This window comes from Notolepis coatsorum (genome assembly GCF_963971535.1).
Source record: "Notolepis coatsorum genome assembly, chromosome: 4".
In the NCBI taxonomy this organism is placed as follows: domain Eukaryota; kingdom Metazoa; phylum Chordata; class Actinopteri; order Aulopiformes; family Paralepididae; genus Notolepis; species Notolepis coatsorum.
The window spans coordinates 182,709,035-182,721,135 of NC_140168.1; the positions used below are offsets into that span (position 1 = coordinate 182,709,035).

General features: G+C 46.4%; 1 protein-coding gene across 1 annotated transcript in view; it reads left to right on the forward strand.

Moving 5' to 3' along the window:
• Positions 1 to 3,427: 3,427 nt before the first annotated feature.
• Positions 3,428 to 12,101, forward strand: part of cyb5d1 (cytochrome b5 domain containing 1) — a gene marked incomplete at both ends in the record, with an annotated part of 49,250 nt that continues 40,576 nt past the window's right edge. The window contains 3 exons of the mRNA XM_084313208.1: positions 3,428 to 3,548; positions 3,793 to 3,869; positions 4,348 to 4,566. Of these exons, the coding sequence (XP_084169334.1) occupies positions 3,428 to 3,548; positions 3,793 to 3,869; positions 4,348 to 4,566 (417 nt within the window). The remainder of the gene's footprint in view (positions 3,549 to 3,792; positions 3,870 to 4,347; positions 4,567 to 12,101) is intronic.

Below are 12,101 nucleotides of genomic sequence, written 5' to 3' on the forward strand. Positions count from 1 at the left end.
CAACATAGATGATTGCACTACCATAGAGAGTGCACAACAAAGGACATTCCTACTGCACTACCTACCGTCTCTACAGACCCGCCAGAGGTGGGTGAAGGAGAGAGACAGTTTGACAGAAGGAACAGTCGTCATGATTATTGATCAGTCACTGCCCAGAGCTATGTGGCCGGCCGGCCGCGTGGGCAAAGTGATCACCGGTGCCGACGGCAAGGTCCGAGCAGCTGAAGTGCTTGTCCAGGGTCGCACTTACACCCGTCCCGTGGCGAGGCTCATAGAACTGCCCCGACTCCCAGACACAATCGATGATGACCATGACCCTATAACCCTATGACTTTGTGAAGTTGACTGACCCCTACAGCAAACCCTTATGTGTAAATAGACAACGCGATTAATCTGTCTCTGCTTAACTGATTAGGTCTGGGACCAATCAGGGGGTGGCTGTTGTGAAGGGCCAGATTAAACCGAATATATATATTTATTTATATATATATATTTAATTATATTTGTATATTCTCTAATATTCCCTGATATCCCTTGTATATTCCTTGTACAATATGCATTGAATATCCATTCTAGCCTACTGAACATCCCATAATAGTCTCCATTCTACTATTGGTCGAGACCTTGGTGCCAGGCTGCCATACCCCCCAGACCCAGTTCAAACGTACCGCTCAACATGTACGAACAAGTCCTAGTTCCGCGTAGGAATCTGGCTACCGCACCACTAACGGTACTATTTGTTCATAGTGCGTATATATACTGCGCTACTAAAGTAGGACTTCCTTTTTAGTCCAGTTTCTTACCCTCCAATAGAGTGACAGACGTAAAGCCTCCCCACGACGCCACGTGTGGGAGTAAGGCCAAGTTCGGCCTACCATCGGTATTGAGACATCGTGTATATTAATATTTGAATAGTCATATTTGGCACTATATCGTCGAGTTGGACGTAGCCTATTAAGCTAATAATAGTCTATTCATATGTAGTGCTTCGTGCGGTGAGAATACTATCGTAGTCAGTACCCCATCGTTTCGGGCAGAGAACTGGCTGCTTATCCAGGGTGGCCGACCCCATGTGAGGCTGCACCCGAGGAGCCCCAGAGCCGACGAGCGAGTGGACCTGCATACCGGATTATTCTACCGACGACAGCCCGCCTTCCCAGGCACGGATTATGCTTTTGTATACAGTGATTATTCTATGGATAAAGACCAACACTGCCGTGTGTTGGAAACCCCCCCCCCGGAGAGGACGACAGGTGAGGAGACGCTCTACACGACGAGGTCGCTTCACGTCTCTCCATCGTGGACCGAAGGAAGCCGGCCCACAGAGAGTCCAACTGCTTTCATCTGTGGATCGAGGATCGCTGAGGCACCGAGCCGCACAACCGTGGGTTCTCCCAGGATACCCTCGGCCAGACGGATACAGCCAGACTCTACCCCCCCCCCCCCTTCTCCAGTTGTCTTACAAGCGACCGGAATCCCCCCCTAGTGTATCCAGTTCTATAATCATTAAAGTATCATTGCTATTATTCCTTAACTATTCCAGGTCGTATATGTACCACCTGCGCCTTCAGAGATTGGACATTCTCTATTGATATACCGACGAATACTCTTGCCATAAAAGTGCATACTAATTCCCATTCATAAATGTGATTGATTTGATTAAGTGCTTGCTCTACACACCATCGCTGTGTAGAAATAAAGACCTATTTCTAATTCGTACATTTGTGTTGGATCCGTTTCATCTACGTGACAGTGTTCATCATAATATATTTATGCCGAGTACTGGGTGGCCGAATATTAAGTACAAAGGTAGTGGTAGTAAGTATCATATCTAACAATACAGTCAGGGAATTGTACCCCTCAGTTACAGAGTCGGTATTCGACGTCGGCTAGCTTAGCCATTAGCTTATCGTTGATTCCTTCTAGATCTCCACATCTAGCATCTATCACTTCCACCTTGTCAGTACAAGTACTCAAGCCGGTTTCCATATTGTTTAGACGAGCGGTCTGTGCACCAACCGTTTCCCATAGGTTGTCGATTTTGGATTCGATAGATTCTTTGGTAGAGGCAACCTGGTTGGTTAGGGAGTGTAAACCGTCCGTTAAGGTGCGCTCGAGCTTAAGCTGGGATTGCGTGAGCTTGATCTGGGATTGCGTGAGCTCTTCGATTAGCTTAGCAATGGATTCCATATCGGTGGAAGCGTCATCTTTATTTGTTTCGCTTGTTTTCTTCTGTGCCATTGTGGTTCTTTCAGTCAATATAGTTAGTTGGAAACCTAAGGTGATGCATACAGGTTTAACCGAGATGAGAGTATAAAAAGAGGCTTTTAAAGTAAAATATAAAAAAGGGAGTAGCAGCTTAACAGAATGGGACCTCACATCCTCGACCCGGAACCGGAACCTCAAAAAAGAAAAAAAAAGAAGAAAAAAAACATATAATTCAAAAATAAATACAGAAGGTCATTTGTGCAGTGGCAAGGAGCATAATCACATCAACAATAGCATCAGGTAAAACAGTTACATGTTTCGTGAAGGGCTAATCGTAGCATCCCTTTAAAATCATTTACAGTAGGAAGTGCCTCTAGACAAAGTTTCACCTGCAGCTTATTCCATAAAAAGGGAGCATAGTGGGAGAATGCAGCTTTACCAAGCTCTGACTGCATCAAAGGAACATTTAAAAGCATCCCATTTGCTGCTCGTCTGGTATTAAAAAAGCAAGTATAAAAGGACAGAAGTCTGGAGATATATAAGGGCAGCTTACCTAGCAATGACTTAAGGTCTACTTTCATTGGTCTATATTGACCACGTCCTTAGGCCGCGCCCTCTTTTTGTATCTTTTGAACCATTTGTCATAGAGACAATACAGTTGTGATGTCACAGTATGATGTCATAATCAAACATTCTAGAACATTTGTGATGTCACAGTATGATGTCATAATAGAACATTCTAGAACATTTGTGATGTCACAGTATGATGTCTAATCAAACATTCTAGAACATTTGTGTATCTATTCAACAATTCTCTCAGAAGATTAGTACTGAACAGATAGACTAAACAACATAGATTGAAGCCTGCATTTCTCAACCAAGCTGCCTTGCATACCGTTTTGCTGTGGAAAGAGACAATACAGAGACAATACAGACCCTCTCCCGTTGGCCGGCGGTGCACAGGCATCACCCACACTTTCACAATTTCCCAGCGCGGAATTGTCTAGTTATTATTATTATCTTTGTGCATACGCCCCTGTGGTTGCCACAGTAACAGAGCCTCAACCGTTTATAAAACACGCATTACATGTCAAGGTGGATAGCCAGCTACAATATAGCAAGTTAAGTGTTCGTTTTGATAGTTTGCTTCCTTTGTTTCAATTGGAAGTCGTTACCTTTCATTGTTTTATACATAACGTACAAGTAGCCGTTATAATTCATGCCGGAACTAAAGTATTTCACTCCCAGGGAGGTGTCCGCTCACAACATACTTGGTGACTTGTGGGTGTCATTCCTGGGCAAGGTGTATGACCTGACACCTTTGATGGAAGAATACAAAGGTTTGTAGCCCATCCCACCATGCAATGAAATAAATATAAATACATCTTTTTTTGTTAAAATATGTGTTGAATAGCTCCAGGCTACATTCCAACAGTCATCACTGATATAGAGTGTTTGGTCAGTAACAGTCCCTCTGCTCTGCAGTAAACATAAAATGTATCCCTTCCCACTTTATCCAATCAGGAGAGAGAACCCTAGCTGATTTTACAGATACTAGGCCTACTAACTTTTCAAACTTCCCAGGTGATATTCTGCTGAACCCCATCATGGAATGCGCTGGAAAGGACATCAGCCATTGGTTTGACCCTAAGACTAAAGACGTGAGTAGCCTATTACCGGTAAAACTTTTTTATCGACTTTTTCTCCTCTTTTTAAAAATTTTCTCCCATCCCAATTTTTGCCATGCCAATTCTCCCCTCCCCTGTCTTGAACGTTGCTTGCATATGCCCCCCACTGGTCGGTTGTAGGGAGGATAGAAGCCTTGCATCACGTGTCCCCTCCGATACATGTGGAGGCAGCCTGTCACATCTTTTAACCTGCCAGCGCGGACTCTCATTGGCGAGGTGTAACGTGTGGGAGGCTCACACTACCCCCGCCATTTTCCTGTCTCCGCTGTGCAGGCGTCCCCCAACCGACCTGTAGGAGTCGCTGTCCACAATGTCCAGATTACCACCCATCGACTTCCACCCGCTAACTCTGCCAATTGAGTTAGTATGCTGGCCGGCCCAAGCCGGAGGCAACGCCGACAGCCGGAGTCGAACCCGGTGTCTCTTATTTTATAGCTTTTTCTATCCTCAGATCTTGACCCACGTCGACCCAGTGAGTGGCTGTGTGACATACTACACCCCCAGGGGGCGCTTTGTGCACATACCCCCTCTCTGCCCTCGCACCGACTGGGACAATGACTTTGGCCAACCCTGGTGGAGCGATCCAAAGTATGAGATGGGACTGCTTTCTGCCAAGACAAGGTTCATACGCATGATCAACACCTTGACCTCGCAGGAGCAGATGCTGGAGGTAAAACAACTGCCCTACACTGTAATCATAATAATCACAACTACCCACCTCATACTATAGTCTACCCACATCATTCTGTATGATAGCATGTACAACAGTGCTGTATATACCGTTTATAATATATATACATTTATATATAATATCTTATTATATTTTACAGCATATATGTATATCCATATCTGTCTGAATATACTGTACCTGCATATAATTCTATATACCTACTTATACACCTGCATATAACTCTGTATGATAGCATGTACAATAATGCTGTATATACTGTATATATTTATTCTTACCGTATATATCTATCCACATCTGTACATACTTGCATATAATCCTTTTTACATATCTGTAGATACTATACTGTATCTATGTCTGTACAGATGTACATACATACATCTGATTTGCACTATACTCAGTAGTGCTAATCTATATATTTTCTACCCAGTTTAATCCCCTGTACATTGTATATTACTATTGCACTTTACTGTGTTACATTTGCACCTCTTTTCGCTGTACTGTACTTGTGCTATACAATAAATTAGATTCTAATCTAATATAAACTGTCAAGAGATTAACTCAGTGCGCACGCATGTATTATATTAAAGGGCATGGGTCTACATTGGCCTTCTACTTGTGTATAGGCCTGCAGTGACCTTTTAACACTGTCTTTGACATATTTTGGTGGATCTTTGAAACAGAATACATATACCGGTAATTCATATAATTATTTATGTATTACTGATGTATAAAACATGCAGAATTTATCTATGCTAGACTACCCACCAAGATGTGCGCTAATTCTAATATGCCTCTGTATTTACCATTCACCAGTAGTATAGTTGTAGGTTTGCACATTTTGATTCCTACAACACATTGTGGCTGCATTGCACAATAAATTAGTAATTGACAGAAGAGATATGTAGATGCTTTATTAATTATCTGAGGAACATTTTGGTCTCGATTGTGCCAAAACAGCCGTAGCAAAAACAATATAATAACAGCATGGACAATACACGATAAGACAAATACAGGTATTCATATCAAATAAAAAATTAAATAAAAAATGTGTACTTGCCCATTTGTGTTGACATACAATTTACAGCCACTCGCCGTATTTATAAATGTGTCAGTTTTACAAAATGTGTCTCCAAATGACCAGAAAGCAGAAAACTATGAATAGATAATACTTTGGTGTGTTTCTGTTGTATCGGATAAGGATACTAGGTACCCGCGTTGTTATCAAACCAGAAGTATACTCTTGTTAAGAATGGGATGTCCAGACAGGCGCTCCTGACTTCTTGAAAACACTTGCTGTCATTCAAAAACACTGGATACAACAATTTAAGGTCTGAATCAGCGTTCTCCAAACTAATCTAACAAAAATGTCCGCTGATCGTATCCCGTCTTTGGCAACGTGGATATAGCTTATTCTTCACCGATGGGGCAGTCCGTCCGACGTATCCTTCTTCGTCTTCATCATCTTCTCTTTCAACTCTGATCTAGTGTCTTGATGGCCCTGTATTTATAGCAGGCCTGGGTCCAGCTGATGACATCACAGCTAGTGACATCATAACAGGTTTTCCTCCAATCCACAAACAGTTCGTTTTCAGTTTGAAAATGTAGGCGTGGCTTATCGCTAACTGCCCTGCTGAAGACAGCATTTCTTTCAATTTCTCAATTTAAAACTAAATAATTGTTACCATTACATTTACTACACATGATATATGAATATTAAGGTACTTCTCTCAAAGACACATATTTCAACATAACACATTACTTGTTTTGTCCCAGAGTAAACCACCAAGCTGACATTCACATGAGTTATTTCCAGTTCAGAGTATCAAGATCTATATTACCTTATTTGACTTATTCATTAAAGGTGACATGCATTATAAATGTCATTTTTCAGTATCTAGCATTGTATTATAGTAATAGGAGTTAGTATCAATGTGTTTTAGTGTCTAAATACCATATTGGCGGATTGCTCTGATTCAGCTCAGACCATTTCCTGCTCCAGTAAATTAGGCCATCCTGATTTGAAGGCCTGAGTGACATCACTCAGGCTCTGGGTAGCGGACAGTGATGTGATTGGCTCTGTGGTTGTAGCTAATGCCCGCCCACACCTAGACTGACTACACAGCGAGTGGAAACCACTTCCTCATACTGCGGCAGAGGACTACTACTGGAGGACTACTCCCCCAGTATACCGATTGACCGTCAGTATGAATGGTTGAGAGGAGAGAAAGCTGTAGCAAGACAGACCTTCTCATAGCAGAGTGACAGAACGAAACAATAGCCCACTACACAGGGCCGCCTCAGGGGGTGGGGGGCCTCGCATTTAAATGTGGGTGGGAGAGAGAGAGAGAGAGAGAGAGATAGAGAGCATTCTGGAGCACTTAGGGGGGGGGGGACCTGCCGCGCGGCACACACACCCGAACGGGAGAGGGAGAGAGTGAAAGAAAGAAAAAAAGAAAGAGAGAGGGAGGGAGAGAGAGAGGGGGCCTTATCAATAACGGCCTGTCTCTCTCTCTCTCTCTCTCTCTCTCTCTCTCTCTCTCTAACTCTCTCTCTCTCTAACTCTCTCTCTCTCTCTCCCACCCACATTTAAATGCGAGGCCCCCCACCCCCTGAGGCGGCCCTGTGTAGTGGGCTATTGTTTCGTTCTGTCACTCTGCTATGAGAAGGTCTGTCTTGCTACAGCTTTCTCTCCTTTCAACCATTCATACTGACGGTCAATCGGTATACTGGGGGAGTAGTGCGGGGGGGGCTTTGTTTACCTTTTTTGGTAAATGGGCTAAGCTAGGGCTGGTGTGCTGTTGTGAATATTTTGAATGAAGGCGGGACTAGTTCGCTCTGGTCCGCCTCCCCTTAACGTTGTGTATATGGGTTTGCTCATTCTACAGTATTTTGTGGTTTAGTTCTTTTATTCATTTAACCCTTTCATGGTGCACACCACAGTGGAGGTTGCTGTTTGCAACCACCACTGGTGCTCCGTGTTAACATCAGTCCTTTGTTTTTAACATATTGAAACAGTGCCCCGCCCGGCCGACGCCATGGGTGGGTCGGCCTGGCGAGTGGCTGGTGGGCTGTTAAAGCCTGTACCGCCACGGTATGGAATTGGCAGCGATTAGAACTGTGTTCGAATTGCTGTTTTTTTCTATTAAAAAAAATTGTGTCTGGTGGTGGGGCCTTGAGGGCCAGCCGACGTCGACACATCGCGTGAGGTTGTTGACGTTATTAGCTTTGACCCAGCCGCAAGTTATAACCGCTCAGGGTTCCCCTCTCCGCAGGGGATTTTGGTCTTCTGCTGGAGCGCGGGCGGTATTGTCCTAGGCCCTACACCGCCTCACACCGCGCAGCCAGAAGAAGAGAGAGCACGGCCTCGTCAGCGGCGATGACGAGGCCCTCGACAGGCGGCCATGTTTTCCCCCGCCGGAGGTATCCTGGGCGTTGATTCGACAGGTGTCCACAAGGCCGACAGCCTTGGCGGCCGAGGGATCGGCCATGTAGGATGGGTTCGGCTTGAACAAACAAGCCGTCACCGTCCTGCCGCGAGCAGCCCGCTCTCCGATCACTCCCTTCCCCAACACCAGCGGAAAAAGTGGGCTCTGATTGTTTCCTTTGGCTGCGGGCCGCGTGCCTTTGTTGAAGCGTGGGCGGCCCCCCTTTCGCTTCTCATGGGGACAGGGGCTGACACCCAGTTGATGGCTGAGCCTGGGTCTGTCCGTGAGAATGTTGTGCTGTCAAGCGGCTCCCACACCATAAGCTGTGTTGGTTGAGCCTGGTGTTACGTCTGTCAACTTAAGTGTTGTCAGCAGGGGGGCTCGAAACCTTTTGAGGCACACAGTGCGGGCTTCCCCGGCCTCGCCTTCGCCAGGCCAGGTATCATGTTGGTGCCTCCCACTCCTGAAATATTGGCAGTGGTCGCAGGCACGCGTGATTTGGGGTGGTAGTAATATCACTGCAGGGCTACGGTGTGTAGGAACCCATGGGGTCCTTACACCTTGCATGTCCGGCTGCAGAACAACTCCTCAGCATGTTCTGGAGGGGTGTTCAGTGGGGGGGCTTTTTTCATCGGAAGCCCCCCGTATCAGACCGGCCCTTTCTGTCGGGGTCCCCCCTTGGGTGCGATTGCCTCGTGGGTGGTGTCAGGGTCAGATGTCCCGACACGGAACGCGCTGCTCGCACGGTTCCAGGGTTGGCTACGCACAGCGGGGGGACCGGGCCAACTATCTACAGTTCCTGGCGGACCTGCGCCACGTGACGGCGGGTGCGTTGGGAGTGTCATCACATATGACTACGGCAGTACCATATGTCGAGGTGGATGGAGAGAACGCTGAGGCGGGGACTTGTGTTTACACAACCCCACCCGTTTTCAGGTTTGGTACAGACCCTATTGTCAGGGTCTCCAGCAGTGACAGCTCTGGTCAACGAGATCCAATCTCTGTGGACGAAGCAAGCCATCGTCGTGGCGTTCTCCTCCTGGTGTTCTCTGCCTGAGAAGTCGGGAGGGAGGGGTGTAAGACCCAGGCTGGACCTGTCCCATGGGAAGGTTCAGCATTTTTTGGATCGTCTCCTACCTGTTGAACACTGTCAGGTGGGGGTCTGGTTCTCCTCCATAGACCTGTAGGATGCGTATGCGCATCTCCGATCTTCCATCCTAGGGCTTACCTACGCTTCCTTTGCAGGGTTAGCGTATGAGTATGAGATATGTAGATGCTTTATTAATTATCTGAGGAACATTTTGGTCTCGATTGTGCCAAAACAGCCGTAGCAAAAACAATATAATAACAGCATGGACAATACACGATAAGACAAATACAGGTATTCATATCAAATAAAAAATTAAATAAAAAATTTGTACTTGCCCATTTGTGTTGACATACAATTTACAGCCACTCGCCGTATTTATAAATGTGTCAGTTTTACAAAATGTGTCTCCAAATGACCAGAAAGCAGAAAACTATGAATAGATAATACTTTGGTGTGTTTCTGTTGTATCGGATAAGGATACTAGGTACCCGCGTTGTTATCAAACCAGAAGTATACTCTTGTTAAGAATGGGATGTCCAGACAGGCGCTCCTGACTTCTTGAAAACACTTGCTGTCATTCAAAAACACTGGATACAACAATTTAAGGTCTGAATCAGCGTTCTCCAAACTAATCTAACAAAAATGTCCGCTGATCGTATCCCGTCTTTGGCAACGTGGATATAGCTTATTCTTCACCGATGGGGCAGTCCGTCCGACGTATCCTTCTTCGTCTTCATCATCTTCTCTTTCAACTCTGATCTAGTGTCTTGATGGCCCTGTATTTATAGCAGGCCTGGGTCCAGCTGATGACATCACAGCTAGTGACATCATAACAGGTTTTCCTCCAATCCACAAACAGTTCGTTTTCAGTTTGAAAATGTAGGCGTGGCTTATCGCTAACTGCCCTGCTGAAGACAGCATTTCTTTCAATTTCTCAATTTAAAACTAAATAATTGTTACCATTACATTTACTACACATGATATATGAATATTAAGGTACTTCTCTCAAAGACACATATTTCAACATAACACATTACTTGTTTTGTCCCAGAGTAAACCACCAAGCTGACATTCACATGAGTTATTTCCAGTTCAGAGTATCAAGATCTATATTACCTTATTTGACTTATTCATTAAAGGTGACATGCATTATAAATGTCATTTTTCAGTATCTAGCATTGTATTATAGTAATAGGAGTTAGTATCAATGTGTTTTAGTGTCTAAATACCATATTGGCGGATTGCTCTGATTCAGCTCAGACCATTTCCTGCTCCAGTAAATTAGGCCATCCTGATTTGAAGGCCTGAGTGACATCACTCAGGCTCTGGGTAGCGGACAGTGATGTGATTGGCTCTGTGGTTGTAGCTAATGCCCGCCCACACCTAGACTGACTACACAGCGAGTGGAAACCACTTCCTCATACTGCGGCAGAGGACTACTACTGGAGGACTACTCCCCCAGTATACCGATTGACCGTCAGTATGAATGGTTGAGAGGAGAGAAAGCTGTAGCAAGACAGACCTTCTCATAGCAGAGTGACAGAACGAAACAATAGCCCACTACACAGGGCCGCCTCAGGGGGTGGGGGGCCTCGCATTTAAATGTGGGTGGGAGAGAGAGAGAGAGAGAGAGAGATAGAGAGCATTCTGGAGCACTTAGGGGGGGGGGGACCTGCCGCGCGGCACACACACCCGAACGGGAGAGGGAGAGAGTGAAAGAAAGAAAAAAAGAAAGAGAGAGGGAGGGAGAGAGAGAGGGGGCCTTATCAATAACGGCCTGTCTCTCTCTCTCTCTCTCTCTCTCTCTCTCTCTCTCTCTCTCTAACTCTCTCTCTCTCTAACTCTCTCTCTCTCTCTCCCACCCACATTTAAATGCGAGGCCCCCCACCCCCTGAGGCGGCCCTGTGTAGTGGGCTATTGTTTCGTTCTGTCACTCTGCTATGAGAAGGTCTGTCTTGCTACAGCTTTCTCTCCTTTCAACCATTCATACTGACGGTCAATCGGTATACTGGGGGAGTAGTGCGGGGGGGGCTTTGTTTACCTTTTTTGGTAAATGGGCTAAGCTAGGGCTGGTGTGCTGTTGTGAATATTTTGAATGAAGGCGGGACTAGTTCGCTCTGGTCCGCCTCCCCTTAACGTTGTGTATATGGGTTTGCTCATTCTACAGTATTTTGTGGTTTAGTTCTTTTATTCATTTAACCCTTTCATGGTGCACACCACAGTGGAGGTTGCTGTTTGCAACCACCACTGGTGCTCCGTGTTAACATCAGTCCTTTGTTTTTAACATATTGAAACAGTGCCCCGCCCGGCCGACGCCATGGGTGGGTCGGCCTGGCGAGTGGCTGGTGGGCTGTTAAAGCCTGTACCGCCACGGTATGGAATTGGCAGCGATTAGAACTGTGTTCGAATTGCTGTTTTTTTCTATTAAAAAAAATGGTGTCTGGTGGTGGGGCCTTGAGGGCCAGCCGACGTCGACACATCGCGTGAGGTTGTTGACGTTATTAGCTTTGACCCAGCCGCAAGTTATAACCGCTCAGGGTTCCCCTCTCCGCAGGGGATTTTGGTCTTCTGCTGGAGCGCGGGCGGTATTGTCCTAGGCCCTACACCGCCTCACACCGCGCAGCCAGAAGAAGAGAGAGCACGGCCTCGTCAGCGGCGATGACGAGGCCCTCGACAGGCGGCCATGTTTTCCCCCGCCGGAGGTATCCTGGGCGTTGATTCGACAGGTGTCCACAAGGCCGACAGCCTTGGCGGCCGAGGGATCGGCCATGTAGGATGGGTTCGGCTTGAACAAACAAGCCGTCACCGTCCTGCCGCGAGCAGCCCGCTCTCCGATCACTCCCTTCCCCAACACCAGCGGAAAAAGTGGGCTCTGATTGTTTCCTTTGGCTGCGGGCCGCGTGCCTTTGTTGAAGCGTGGGCGGCCCCCCTTTCGCTTCTCATGGGGACAGGGGCTGACACCCAGTTGATGGCTGAGCCTGGGTCTGTCCGTGAGAATG